Here is a 16,032-nt window from a genome sequence, read left to right as displayed (position 1 = left end):
ACACCATAACCATTCATACACGTGTGGTGTATTGTGACGTCACATGTTGACGGGCAATTACGCCCTCTGGCGGAGGTCATTTATCAAGAAAGGCTGTGGCACCTTTATGCCTTCAGAGCTATATGTGGATGCTAATTGAATTATAAATATCAAGAGTGTGGGTTGTGTCCTCATATATACAACCGATAGTCGAAGGACACGGAACTTATTTTCTTCCATCACTATGACCTTACAATGCTTATTGTTACTTTAATTTTCATGGAACAAACACATGTCCAATATATGCCATTGAGGCGTTGACAGCGATAATTTCCTTGATGACGATAGCAAAGCACGACTATCGGCATGATAAAACATCAAACTCAAAGCATTAAATGAACGACAGTAATGTACTGATTTATCCGACTTAATCAAGCTAGGTAGATCAGACCAGACGTATATAAAGAGTAAGCGCCCCGATAGCCACAGCAAGGGTCTAAGTCTAGACTAGAGGCAATTATTAATCTGTGACATAAAATAAAATTCGTGATTACAGAACCACATAACATTTTAAAGATGTATTGTGCAAGCGCATCAAACGTACTGAGCCTATTTAGCGTTATGGATAGCTGCATCTCAGTATCGACAAATCTCTACGCGCGTCAGTGCAAGTACATGCTTTTGTACAGAGACTTTTGGTCTGATCAAGAAAGTCACTAACGGCGTTCCTTGACAAACTTTTCAAAAATGAAACTCCATTTCAGTGTATACTTCACTTTTTTGTTGTTCTTGCTAGGAGTAAAACCTATCAAAACCAACAATTAACAAATTTAATAGGTTATATACTCTCATGTCAGACAGAAGCTCAATGTAACTCATTTGTGCACTGTAAATATACAGAAGATATCACAATCTTTTGGACCACATCGGACACCAACCATTTGCTATCGGTCTGCTAAACATAAGCCTAGTGTCTTCATATACATAGTAAAGTTCTATCGAAATGTCTAATGTCTTGTATTCATGACGAACAGAATTCTTGTCAATTGGGTTTAATGAAGTTAACACCACATTGTGACAATGCCTTCTGTGATTATCAGGGTGATGTTGTCCAGCTTGTCATTTACAGGGATTTTTGTCACGATCACCAAATCACAAACCGTAGACAAATGTAAACCACAAAATCCCAAAACTGTCGCTACCACAACATAAATAGCAGCAGCGACCCACCAGCTAACCACAAAAAACTACCACAAGTCAAAAATATGTAGATCTAAGTCCACTGACTGGTTGTTTTCACATTTTCGTGTCCATTTGAGTAAAAACATGTTTGAATTGTTTTATGTTTCCCCAGGCTTTGCAAAAATGCAGTTCATTTCATTTAAAAACATTTTATAAAATAAAAAAAATTTGGATCGGACAGCAGGCAAAGCTTATATATACGCCCTCTCCACGAAATACATAAACCGCTGTAATACGCATCTCTACTTTCTTCCAGGAATATTTCTTTTGATATGACGTAAGTTGTTTGGACTTTTTAAGTGTTAATTTCCTTTCTACGATTGTTTTTGGTCTGCTCTCTCATTTGACGATACACCAACTGGTCTTCAAGCCAATTTTAAGCCCTTTTTAGATATGCATTCGATTCAACCATCTCTTCTGGGAGATAACCTGTATAGGCTTAGCCTGTTGTTCGATAAACTTGTTGAAATTGAACCATCTCTCTAGACAATGTAACATATTTGGGTTTACAGCTGGCTGTCACTATATGAGGAAGAGTTTCGGTTCTATCATCTGCACCTTATAGAGCTATTATTATTATTTTATACAGGTTTTATTATCTAGATTGTTCTTTTAAAAAGACATTGCCACATATGATTATGTTTCAGATGAGTATACGAGTCAGGTGCGACAAGGTTTGGGTTTGGAGAAGACTCCTATTTTAGTCGATGATACTTCTACCATCGTATGTCAGGCTTTTGCTTGATAGTTGGCCCTCACGGTATTACTGTCTTAATAAATAAGACCCATCCTAAACATTTGTTACCAGTGTCCACGGTTACGTCTCGTTTGTGCCTTCTTCTAAGGTAGTACCCTCATGATGAACGCATCAGGGTGTCCATAAGCTCGTGATTAGTCCTCTAAACCTGGCTATATTATTTTTTTGTCCAAAATATGACAAGGTCGTGACATGTGAAGTCTTCATAATGCGACAAGGCGTTATTCGATATGGTTGGAACATTCCGTTCATCGAGGTTCTATAGTATCAACATAAACACCACTCACTTCACGACTTGTTGGCCCACACAACAGCAACATGACTTAGTGTTTGAACCTAAAGTTAACGAAGAAGCTTTCATTGTCTCGTGTATTTCACATCGGAAAAAAGCGAATACATTACCAAAGACGGAACGGGAACAATCCTAGTTAGATATTTCAAAAACCAATAAATATATATAGCTTTTCAACAATATAAAGCTATTGGCCATTAAAGTCCGTACTTATAGGTGAGACTGAAGGAAATAACTACTTCAAGTCTGAATATGGTTTTAGATCTCGTATCGGTTTGCTTGTGGTCTGCTGTGTCTTTTGCTAACAAAATCTGCTCGTGCCTTTTGCTACAAAAGCCTACTCGTGCCTTTTTAGTATAGCAAAATATGAAACACAATATATAAACAAATGTAGGTGATACAATAATGTAGTAGAAATTTTGGTGAAGTACTACAATATCATGTCATGCATATAAAAAAAGAAACGACATTACAGATATAGCAATTACTCATATATTTACTGTGTTATTAATACGAAATACCTGCATATTTCGACGACTGCCTTTTCATAGAAGATTTTGACTCCATATTGAACCCGAAGAGGAGAATTATGATAATATCAATAATAAGTCAGCAAGTCCTTAGCGGATTTCCGAGCTGTTTGGAAAGGAAACATGGAAAACGTTCACCTTCCGGATTCAGATGGTACGTGTACTAAAATCATATACTTTATGGAAACACGAAAGAGTTCTTTAAGTGTTGATGACTATAATGCCTATTGCTTCCATGAATTATGGACTGAGGAACTTCAGAAACCCAATGAACCTCTTTAGGTAAAGTTCGATCCGTGGTGATAACCATAGCAACGTGCCAACCCGATACACATAGGAAATGCCACTTCCAATACACATCATCTCACTATGAGTAAACAAACAAAAGATTAATGATTGGTATAATGAGGAAAATTGTTATATATAAAGTTAAAGTGAACAGTCGGGCAAGGATGGCTAAAGTCGGTAAAATGGTGTGAATGTATCCAGGATAATTTCTAATGAAATGGAAAAATAAAATCTCTCGTCAAAATCTGTCTGCGTGCGAAGAAATTAATTTAAAGTATGGAAATTCTAAAACGTCCTCCCGGCTCACTATATCCGTGGTTACATTTCCACGCAGCCTCGCTTTCAATGCTTTCAACTTTTCTTTACTTTAATGGTCAGAACTGGGAAAATAAGCAGAACTTGACCGTCGTATTAATATGTGAGAACTTTTGGAAGGCCAATGAACGCATTTAGACTGGTTTTCTTTGCCCGACTATTCACTTTAATGACTCGGTTAAACATAGGCATCACTGTAATTTTGGTACCCTTCGTTTCGAGCACCATCAGTTCAAAGCTGGTGCTTCGCCCAGAGGGAGGGCTGCAGGTCGGGACCAAGAGAGCCCGTTCTGGTTCCTCATGGTGATAAGGTCCAGTCAGGAAATAGTATGGCCAAAACATGTATACACATCTGTCACTGACCATTGTTGGCTAATAAACTCATTCCATTTAGTCCTGAATTCATGACAAATGTCATGATAACGATGACCTGACCCCCCCTCGTTTTCTATCATGTCCACTTACTCTCCCCTTTAGATACTGTTATAGAGTATACCACAAGGGTCGTGTGTCATTCAGTCCTCGCATGGAAACAAATATATAGTGGGATATACAATGCTGATTAAGCGATCACGACATTGGTATTGGCATTCCTGGCTTCTGTTATAATTTGTTTTCTGATGTTCAGCTCGACTGTACAAAATACCGGTTGCACAAATGCCTATCGGATATAGACAGGGATCTTATCGTTACTATGTGCAGTGTTCTACAAATGTTGGGAGTCTGGCAACACTAATTGTTTTCAACAGGAAATGCTCCTATATCCACATGTCCAATGGATGCACTTTACAGGGAAACAAAAGCTAGCCTTCAAATCTATCTAATTAAAATTAGATCTTCTATGTCGCTCAATCTAATTAAAATTAGATCTTCTATGTCGCTAATATCGTACGTATCTTATCCGTACCGTCGCTCTACGTCGCTCGTAGAAGCGGACAGTCTACGGAGAGCGACATAGAAGATCTAATTTTAATTAGATAGAGCGACATAGAAGATCTAATTTTAATTAGATTGCCATCAAATGTGTTTAGAGGTCACACCCTCACTAGTCCTAAGAGGTCACACTTTCATTTGTTTTAAGAGGTCAAACCTTCACTGTTTTAGTATTTGAGCTTTACATGGCCAAAACTTCAGACATCCTTTAGAGCATCGTTTTTAACAGGGCAAACATCTTCGTACGCAGCTTATTTGTAGAGGTCAAACCTTCGCTGTGTCTTCGATGGTCTATAGAAATGGAATCATCACTAATGCCTTTAAAAATAAAATTTTCAGCTCTAGTAGCTTCACTAGTAAAATCTCCGGTTTCTTTCTTTACAACTCACATTTCCAACTGTCTTTAAAGTTCAAAACTTTAGCTATGTATTTAGAAGTAAAATTTTCACTTGCTTTTAGAGGTCAATTCTTGAAGAGGTAAACTCACTAGTTGTTTTAGAGGTCAAACCGTCACTAGTGTAAGTGACATCTTCATCTTGATGTACTTGTCAGCCAAGTCCCTATACACTACTAGTTTTTATTTGGCAGGGAAATAAAATCTCAAGTTCTGTCTTTATAGGTCAAATATTTCACTGCATCTTAAGAGGTCAAATCTTCAGCTATACATTTAATGATCAGATCTTCAGCGGACTTAAGAGGTGTAACCTTTACTATTTTTTAAGGTCTAACTTTTACCTGTCTTAAGGTTGAATCCTCAGGTGTATAATTAGAGGTTTACTATTCAGCTATGTATTTAAAGTTCAGATGTATAGTCTTCATATGTGTCCTAAAGTTTCAAATTAAATCTTTAGCTGTCTTTCAAAGTCAAATTCAGTTCTGTCTGTAGTCAAATATACCCAGTATGTTTGTCGAGGTCCAAGTTACAGCCAGTGTCAAATCTCTATTTGAAATTTCTATTTTACATTTTGAGGTCAAATCTTAAGTTGAGTCTTTGAAGGTAAGACTGCACCAGCTATTTGCAGGTGCATCAGGCTGTTGCATCAAATTAAATTTAATGTACAAGCTATTGCAAAAGCAGATAAACAACTGAACAATTCTTACATTAAAATTGTATTTTATTGATTTGTTCATATCAAATTTATTAAAACATTTTCATTTCCAAACAAAACAAATAAACATCCATGTTATTTGTTCTTATCATATTGTACTAAAACAGATTCTACTTAAAAGCTTTTATAATAAAATTGCATCGAACCACATTTGTTTTTAATATATAGGAATGAAGGAAATAACTAAAACTAGGAAAATTTCATTTCTGCTCAATGCAACAGTGAGGTTGGCACTAAACAGAAGGATATGTACAAGTCATGTAAATTAATTGGCGTTAATTTCAATTCAATTGAATTATAAACTTTCTCACACATATAAAAAATACTGTACTTTGAAAACTTATTTTAGATACACAAGATGATTTTATATCAAAAATTGAAACTAAAGTATTTTCTGAGAATGAGTCTCCTGATGTTTTGACAGACCTTTTATTTCTGTTTGGCAGTGTTGAACATACTGGATGAGAATGAGTGATAATGACGGTATGTTGCACCAAAGATGAATATTATGACACTTATGATATAGTAATACTATGTTTTGCCTTTAAATAAATTTTTAAATTCAAAATAAATTAAAGAATAAGAGAAACGGTTTTAATTTTTGAAAATCTTCTATACAAATAGATATAAATGCTTTTAACACCCTTGATGGTGAACAATATCTTATTTTATTCTACGCGTGATACCATGGCTACTGAGAAAAGAAATAGAGATCTATTCTGTAAGAGAGTTTTTTTATGGAAGTTGAAAATGTTCATGATTACTGGAACAAACAGCAGTATACAGGATTTGGTATAAAAGCCCAGACCAATAAAATGATATTGCATTCAGACGATGCATCCATTCACTTTGGAAAAGATGGTTAGGTTCAAGCAGGTTAAAATTTGATGTAACGTCGGCATACTTTATATAAAATTAAAAACAAAAACAGATTATTGCAATACAATTGTAAGGGCAAATTCGATCATCAACCATTTACTCTAGACACCAGACTGTTCCACATACACAGTACATGACAGTTTCTGATGAGAAATGCATCGGTCTGCCCAATTGTGATTTGTCTTTGTGATGGACTTCCTTGGTCCTATTATGTTAGTCCTATTAGGTAGTCACCAGCTACCAGAAAGGGACCTACCTTAAAATGATGCCTAGTTGATGTGACAGCAGTAGGAACGATATGAACAAAATGTTCCTGACTTGTACATTTTAATTTCATGTTTCAGAACAAAACCACACCATAAACGATTTCATTCACTAAGCGAAAATAGTTTCTGATTGAACTTGCCAGTAAGTGTTAAAATGAACAAAACATAACTCACATTATCTATGATTATATATATATCTTATATGATGGTTCCTCTCACTCAATATTAAACAAAAGTTAAAACACTTCATCCCCAAAAAACAACAGTGGACATTAATACTGTCACCTTTATCCTGGATATAACGGTTTGTAGGGGACGAAAGAGTTCAATGTGGACGGAGAGACAACAATCATTTAAAACATAAAATCTTCAACAAGATTTGTGCCCGAAAATAGTTGGAAATCTTCTACAACTATAACAGTTAGCCTACACAGAGACAACTATACTCTTAGTATAAAAAAACATGCACTTCACATAAACCAGTAATAATAAAAACACTTCAATCTATTTTATAGGACATTGCAACTTGCATAAATATGAATACATAAATTAAAATGAACACGTCAACACATATATTATCTAATATATGTACTATAAATTAGAGCCCTTTGTCAAAATAGGCCATTTTACTCCACAACATTTCTCACCCCTTTGTATTATTCTATCTCCTATCTCATATATAGGTATATTCTTTTCTGATGTTACTATGTTATCTTATCACCAGTAGGTATCATCATATTCAACACTTAACATTTCTTCTGCACTTCTTAACTCAGTCTTCTTTTCCCTCTCAAGACATTGTAATGTGATGTTCAGGCAGCTAGAGTCAAAAATTCTCTGGAATTGGTATCTATGTCACGCAAAGAATTTACACCTTACACTGTCTCAAGGACATGGTATGGGTATAAGAGTTTGTCAGTTTTGTAGCCACCAGCTACTACAGTCTCTTAATCTATCCAAAGTTATATATACATCAACAGGATAATTATTTAACAAACGGCTCCAAATGGTTAGTTTTCCACTTCTTTAAATAAACATCTTATAATATAAAACAGAACAGTTGTGTAAGATAATCCACACACACAATCACTTCTATGGTAACTACCGGCAACAAGAATTTACATATGTACAAAGGAAAACATGACCTATAGTAAAGGTCCACAGGAAGGAGTCCCGGCTATCAGCACTGTACACAAGTATTTATCACTAGGGTTACTAAACAAAACAATTGCCACAGCGGGGCAAAATGATACCCAGGAAAACAATACAACATTCATATAGAAAACAATTATAGTATAAAAATAAAACGGAATGTTTTCTTTCTACTGAACACAGGTTTATTTGATGTTGTATGATACTTCAAACGAACGGCACATGCACCTCGGAAGATTTAGCTTTGAAAAATATTCATTTTCAATGATGCCAAGTTTAATAGAGTTATCCCCCTTTTAAAAGTGTGGGATTAGAGATTACAGGTCGAGAAAATAGAAACGTAAGTAAAAATGGTAGGTGTCATGGCCGTTGTCTACAAATTTTGAAGTTTTCTACGGTATGAAATGAGAATTTGTTGTGGCTTGAACACAGTTATTTCCCCTGAACACTTCTGTCATTTACAGTTTTTACATCTCCCCTTTGTAATATTATTCCCAACATAAATGATCATGAATATGCATTAAGTTACATATTGAGCTCAAGCACAAAGATAACTAGATAAAACCTCAATCCAAAAGCTTATAGATAATTATATTTTGCTTCTTCATAATTAAAAGTATGAAGCATTACTTAGGTCATTTCTTACCTCTTTGAATTGACCAATCCCCATTATATTTGAATTAAGAATTATATCTCCATTACAAATCTACACTAGCTTTATCCTAAATTGATATCAATATGTATCTTAAAGCACATCCATGATCTTTACACAAATATTTACCCCAGTAAAAAACATACAAAAAGTCTTATCGTTGATTGCCTCCCTTGCCACAACTATCGCACTACCACACATCAAACTTTGCTTTCCTCTAACCAACCTGGAGTTACACAGTATTTGAGTCAAATCTGTCAATATAAGAACACTTTTGTGCACATATCAGCACTAAAAAATCAACTCCCTCGCTCTCACTCTCCCATTCACTCGTTTCCTCATCACTCTAAACACACTCTTCGTCCATTTTCTGTTTCTTTGTCTGCGGACTGCTGCTGTCTTTATCTTTGGATGTGTATGAGATGGTGTGTTTGAATGTGTATCGGGTGACCTCGTAGTACCCTGGGCAGTAGTTGGAGGTGGGAGTGATGCTGTTCTGCGATGACAGACTCATTGTTGAGGCGGTGGAGATCTCGTGTTGGAGACTTGCTGACTCTGACAGAATTACAGACTGACTTCTCTGTTCTACCAAGGCTTTCCAGATCTTATTTCTGTGACTTGTACCAATCTTCATCTTCTGAAGATCCTGAAATGAAAGACACAAATACAGTGTTAAATGTTCTTCATGCTTACAAATCTAAAACATTTTTTTCCTTGATCATTTTTCAAATTTGTTTGATGACAGTCTGAACCAAAATGTTTCTGCTTGTGATATGGGCTCTGCTAGTACCTGTATGATTATTTAAAGATATCACTCCTTAATGGCTAGACAGGAATATTAATGAAATTTTATCATTATGTACTGAAAATAGTTTTGTTGAAGCTAACTTTGTAGAATGGTGCCACACTGATCTGGTAGGTTCTCATTCAAAAATTTAACCATGACGAGTTTAATTTGTGCAGGTAATACAACACACACAAGTCTTGAATATGGTTTCCTTTAGAATACAAACACCAATGTATGTCCTGGATGGACAGTCTTACCTCGATGGTCAGGTCTTCAAGTTGTTGCATAGTGGTAAGGTTCATTTGATGGAAGTCATCAATGTAAGCAGACAGACCCAGACTGGCCAGCCAGCTGTAATTAAAACAATTTAGTATATCATAGTATTAAGCTTTCTTACTACACTAGAACTACAGAATAAATCAAGCTTTTAGAGACTTTACAAACTAAAGTGGCACAAATATATACAGTGGACACTCTATTATTTGAAAATAGTCCAGATTATAAATTTTCTATACTGAAGGATTCTGTTCAATAAGTCAATGATCAAATCTTTCCCCGATATATATGTGTCTGAATTGTGAGTTTTCCAGATTATCATGAATCTACTCTTCTAACAGCTCCTAACTTGCTGTGTATACCAAGCTTTAGAACAAAAAAGATTTTTTTCCTGGCTGTATATAAAATATTGATATTTTTTTTTAATCTAACATGACCAAATATAGCTGTGAATTATGCAAGTATGAAGCAAAGTACAAAGAAAACAAACCTCTTGATAGAGTTGTCACTGGCACATCCATTGAGTGTGGAGTTCAGCTCCTCCTTGATGGCCGAGGGACTGAGATTGTCAACTGGAGCGGACAAAACTTGCTGGACCGTGACGGCTGGCTGACCATTCTGGGAGCTGGTCACCTGTACCGGATTTTCAGAACCAAAAGGCAGAGTGGACTGGGAGGTGACCGGCGTCCCCTCTCGGCTTGGGATGGAAACAAGACGAGTGGCAGACGGTCTGAAAAAAAGATTAATAGTTTATATTTTAGTCTGTTAACTTTCAACTTTAATTGGGCTATTTTCTATAGGTATAGGGTTAGTTTTATGTATACTGCAATATCCAGGGTCATCTATGGATGTTATATATTTTGTGCCACTAGTATTCCATTGAGAAGAACCTAGGTATGCAAGAGGTAATAAGATTCTGACCAAGAAGTTTTTGGTAAACTGTGTATTGATATATAGACATCCTGGTAGCTGCCAGTGCTTTCATATGTACCCCCATGATATGCAGAATGTCCAGTCATTATTAATTTTAAACATAAAAACACAAGTTGACTTCAATTCAAGCCTCTGTACAAATTCTCCAATCCATCTGTGTTTGGCTTCAACGATTTAAACTTTTTAAAACATAAAAATTCTAGAGTATTCAAATGTTTAAAGATGCCAAGAGTCACATTTTGATTTTTTAAAATTCAATTCTGTAGCTGTTGGATAGTTCAATAAAATGTTATTCAGCATTTTTCTTCTTTTTTGTTTACATGGTAATGTTTTAGGTGATTTTTTAAAAAAACTTTTTTTTTTTTTTTTTAACTATTAAGGGGTAGCAACTATATATCACAATTTTTCTCCACAGTTCTCATTTGTTTTTCTTTTGTATACAGGTATATCTATTATCGGAGTTAAATCAAAATTTCTGAAAAATATGACACAATGGGTTAAAGTTCAAAATGAAAGTCATACCTATTTTTTTAATGACTTCAAAATCTTTAAATCTTTCATTATTCTCATGCTTTATTTTTATAGGGATTCACAAATCCTTGTCCTAATATACAAAGACAGTGCATTTAAATACTTGATGGATAATGATAGGAATCTTAAATTTTCACAATCAAGTTAAAACATGTTCATTTAACAAGCAGTGAATAACCACTGGTACTAAGTTCTTTTATTTCATTGTAAATGAGAAAAATATTGTATTTGTTTAAATTTTCAAGTACAAACATGTTTAATTTAAATATATCCTCTGGAATTAACTTCAGAAATTATTGTAAACATACTGTTGGTAATCTGTGATTTTAAGGTATTTATGTTAATACTGATTTTGATGTCACCATCAGATTATTTTTTCTTTTAAATTTAAGAATACTTCATGACAATTGAAGGATTCAAAATTGAGCTGGAATACATTTTTTATATAATGTATTCCAACTCGTATGATAAATATTTTCTTCTTCTTTCATAAAAAGTTTTCTAAATCATCTGCTGCCAAAGTTTGTTTTAATCCTAATAACTTGATAATCATAATATTGCATTTCAAGATTTTTTTTAAGAAATCAATTGCTTTTAAGTTAGCATTTTAATCAATATGGTATTTGCTTCAAAAGGTTTTCAATTTTAATCAATTGATTTAACTTTGTATTTACCAATACATTTCATTCATTTATTTATTGATTAAAAAAAGATGTCTTTGATCGATAATGTGTGGTAAAACTATATTTATCAACTTTTAGGATAAACATAATTACATGTATATAAAACACCTGTGTGGAATCAACATTTAACACCGCACATTACCATAACCCAGAATGAAGTATTCAACCCCGATATCACCGACAACTTATAAATGATGTGATTTGTAAGTCATCACATAGGGTTAAATATATCAATCTACTTTATAGGAATGTCTTGTGTCCCAGTAATAAGATTATAGAGATATTGTCACTCTCCTGGCACTATAGTTTCATGAAATTTATGGTTATGTCGTCTATTCTCTGAAACACTGACAGTGGCATTATGTCTCTTTTTTCGTAGAAATCACATACCTGTGACATCTGATTACCTCATATCAATTAACATGTATTTCTCTGATTAGGTAACTTTTGGCCAAAATTCAGAATATACCATATCTGAAATTGCTGAATGATTTTTTTTTGATCTTCTGATTGAACACAGTGGAGAATTTCAATAAGAAATGCTTACTTTTGAAGACATTTCAAAATCTGTTTAAATTGATTCATTTACAAGTTACCAAAAAACCATTTACTGACCAATCATTTGTCTTCATCACAAATGCAAATTAAGGATGCTTATACTTATAAACTGACTTTGTATGGCCAAAACTATCAAACAGAGAAATGCCTGGTTCTGTATCAAAGAGTAGGACTCAAGATCATGAAACAATCTTAGTTTAAAATTCTAAGTTCACACTTAGCCAACCACAGACGAGGTTATAGAAAGTGATGTCAGTGGTACTTGGTTAAACAAAAACTGAGACTGTTTCCTGATCCCAAAGCCTAATTTACTGTAACTAAAGTTTACGATTAAATTGATCAATAATTGAATGTGCAAGGCAATGATAATATCGTGCTCTTCATACATGAATGATAACTACGACGACCATGTTATATCATACACTACCTTTTATTGGAGAATGTACAAATAAATATTACAGAAAGTGTTTACCACAATTTCTGACAAGACATTCATGATAATTCACTCAATATAAATATACAGAAATAAACAATGTACTATGTACAATATAAATAAAATTAAATATCTCGAGATTTATATACAGATCTTTTAAATAATCAGCACATCTTGGAATAAGAAAACTTCATTTACTTCCTGTAATGAAGTTTTATAGAAGCACTTTTAATTTTTGACAACAAAAATTCATTAAAAGTAAACAATATAAAAATTATGATACAAATTATACATGATAAATTGAAATATAATGAAATATCTTCAATTTGAAATTTTGACTTAAATCTATCTAAATCTAAAATTGAACTACCAGAGTCATGGTATATCTAGTTCTAAAGGACGGATTGATAAAATTCTAAAATTATTATTAAAAAAAAGAAGAAGAAAGAAAACAGATCTATTATAAATTCATCTTAAACAATTTCATTGTTTTAAAATATTTTCATTTACAACTTTTAATAAACTATCTAAAAATATGAAGATTTTATCTACCGTATCAGATCTAACGAAAATTTCAAAACAAAACCAAAACAAAAAGAACACAAACTTGAGATTTGAGAACATATTTCCACATAGAAACAACCAGATCTTTCATGCTATGATGCATAATTATGATATATGGAAATGTATATATACAAATAACAATTTGTACTGAAATTCTAAAATGAGGATCGTTGAATATGTCTATGAACACATTGGTAATTATTGGCGCGGTAATGCCCATCAGGAAATCTCTCCATTGTGTTGCAAAGGAGCACCGGTAGCTTTCAGACGCATGTTCATTTGAAATTGAACTTCATCCATGCACATGGTCCCATCTCTTTACATATCTGATATTGGTAGGAATCCCTGTAATGCACTTTCAAAGGATGGATTGGCTCTCCATGGAAGAATCTCCGCCAGCACTGGTATCAACTGCAGCACATCAAGACACAGAACGGCCAGTTGTTGGAATGTGATACAGTATTCTAGGTCTGTGTAGTTTTCATGACATCAGCCTGAGTAAGTTTTCTTTATCCTCTGCTTGTCTGTCACCTCACTGGAACACGGATCCCTATATTATTACTGTCTATGACTTAGGTCTTGGGTTTGATCACTTTGCCGGGTTTTGTCAGTGGGCGTTTGGATTTTTTCATCATCTTGCTTTTACTTTCCCGAGCCAGAATCATCGACAGCCACCTGAAATGAGCAGGCATAAGTTTAGCCATTTAGCTCTATTCAGTTTTTGATCTGTCGTTAGCATTGTTTTTGTTCATTAAATGTCACACAAAGTTCTACTACACTTCAGGGATAATGTATTCATTTCTTGAGAAATTGAACTGCTGTTTATAGCTCAGGTGGCTGCCGGTGAAAACTGAGGGAAAGGACACTTCTGGTTCCAACTTGGCGAACAGGTCGTTATGATTGAGGTCATATTCTGAGAAAGAAGGCCTGTAAAAGGTAATCCACAACTTTAAAAGACCTGAAATGTGTGCCATGATCCCACCAGACAAATGCTATGGTCAAATCATGGAGTATACATTCACCTAGAAAGCTAATAGTGTGAAAAGATCACAAGCATATCTGTTTTCTCACACACACACAACTTTCATTAAATCGGATAAATAAAAGTGCTCTTATCTCTCTCATTTTCAAAACTGAATTAACTTTCAAATTTCTTGATAAGAAATTGGTGTAGATCCTAAACATTATATAGAAGAACCAGTATAGTGCAGTGTGTAGAGTAGGTTGTGTTGTCAAAGTTATCTCCCCTCTTTTGACTGTCCACAGTTATCTCCCCTCTATCCAGCAGAAGTGGCTCCAATCCTCAATTTGCACCTGCCACCCACCTTAACTTTTCCAGCAGGCTTTTATTTGTGATGATAAACTCTTTCATATTGCCTTTTATTCAAATCATTATTATGTTTAACATTATTTCCTTTCTTAACAAACCATAAAGATTTTGGACTGAAAAAGGCCCTAATGGCTGAATATTTATTCCATAGAAATGATTTTTGATTTTACTTTGAATTTATTTTGGACTTTTATTTCGGATTATTAATATACTCGCTTTATACCGAGTTTACCTCATTATAACAAAACATAAAGAATTAAAGAAGGGCTTAATCTTCTTGTTTTTCTTTCCATTGAAGGTCAAAAGAATAATATCAACGTAAAGATTTTTCATCTTTTGTAAAATTGTTTTCTAAACCATGTTCCATTATATTCAAGAAACATGATAATGATTTGTAATTGGCAATATGACAGGATTGATTATATGAGAGCTACGACTACATACACAGACAGCTACACCACTACACAATACAATGAGTATACAGTGAGGATGATGATAACTTACTGTCGGTTTATTTCCACTTGTTTCTGTTTGTAGGATTCTACTTGGTTCTGTGGTACCATAGAAGACAGCTCTAGGGAGTCCCTTAGTTTACACAGGATCTCGTAGTTCTCTCGTCCTCGCACCTGGAAGGTTAATAAGAAGACATTTTAGAAAATTATCATGGTGATTTCAAATACATTTTTGTCAATTAAATCCATTACTGTTGTTCCGAGTTTTTTTAATGTTTCAAATATTACTGATTTTCTTGATTTTACAAAACAAACTGTTCTTATCAAAATGTTGATCATATCAATGTCCTAGAGAAGAGCCTTACCGTAAGTGTGAATGCCTCCTCGCCATCTAACTTCCTCTTTTTACCTCCTGGAGCAATGGATGTGATCTCTGTTCCCATCGTCACCTTACCAAAACCTTCAAAAGAAACCAAAAACATTACAGTTTCATTCACAGGACAAAACATACAATGTTGGATTTTGTCGAAATGAAACTTTAATACCGCTTTAAATCTTTGTTTAAACTATAATTACACATCATCATTATACAAATACTTACTGTTGGTAATTTTCTTTGGGGATTGTTTGGATGGAGGAAGAGCAGCTTTTTCATCTGCCTTTCTGTCACGCCCAGGACAAGCACAGATCCTAACCTCGACGGCTCTACGGCCTAGCACCTGGTTACTGTAACAAAACAAAATCACTGTTATAGTCAAGCTCTTCTAACGCAAAAACATTTTTGTTCATTAAGAATTGGATTTTTTTTGTTCTTTCTTTTAATGTTAATTTTAAGTGCAGAAATGATTTTGTGACGTTCGTGGAATAAGAACTTACTCTCTTTCTAATGTGAAAACAATCTGTAGTGGTCGTCTGTTAGGTCCACCAACACAAGAACCAAGACACATGAACTGGAAAAGGTTTGTAACCCATTCAGATCCAGCTGTAGAAAAACAAATACATTTGATATCAGTAAAACTTTAATTTTCATTTTCTTATCATAATTGCTTTACAATTTGTATTTATCAAATTATAAACCTTTAATAATAGAT

General features: G+C 34.2%; 1 protein-coding gene across 4 annotated transcripts in view; it reads right to left on the bottom strand.

Annotated features, from left to right (window-relative positions):
- Window positions 1-5,430: 5,430 nt before the first annotated feature.
- LOC138320915 (cellular tumor antigen p53-like) overlaps window positions 5,431-16,032 on the bottom strand; it is a 39,676-nt gene continuing 29,074 nt past the window's right edge. For all 4 annotated transcript variants that reach the window (XM_069264223.1, XM_069264239.1, XM_069264230.1 and 1 more), the window contains 7 exons: window positions 15,818-15,923; window positions 15,543-15,667; window positions 15,307-15,401; window positions 14,994-15,115; window positions 9,948-10,187; window positions 9,439-9,532; window positions 5,431-9,040 (listed from right to left, as the gene is read on the bottom strand). In XM_069264223.1, the coding sequence (XP_069120324.1) occupies window positions 8,741-9,040; window positions 9,439-9,532; window positions 9,948-10,187; window positions 14,994-15,115; window positions 15,307-15,401; window positions 15,543-15,667; window positions 15,818-15,923 (1,082 nt within the window). In that variant the 3' untranslated portion in view covers window positions 5,431-8,740. The remainder of the gene's footprint in view (window positions 9,041-9,438; window positions 9,533-9,947; window positions 10,188-14,993; window positions 15,116-15,306; window positions 15,402-15,542; window positions 15,668-15,817; window positions 15,924-16,032) is intronic.

This window comes from Argopecten irradians, chromosome 1, assembly GCF_041381155.1.
Source record: "Argopecten irradians isolate NY chromosome 1, Ai_NY, whole genome shotgun sequence".
Taxonomy (NCBI): Eukaryota; Metazoa; Mollusca; class Bivalvia; order Pectinida; family Pectinidae; genus Argopecten; species Argopecten irradians.
Note: the sequence above shows the minus strand (reverse complement) of the source record. Positions and strands in the feature narration are given on the sequence as shown.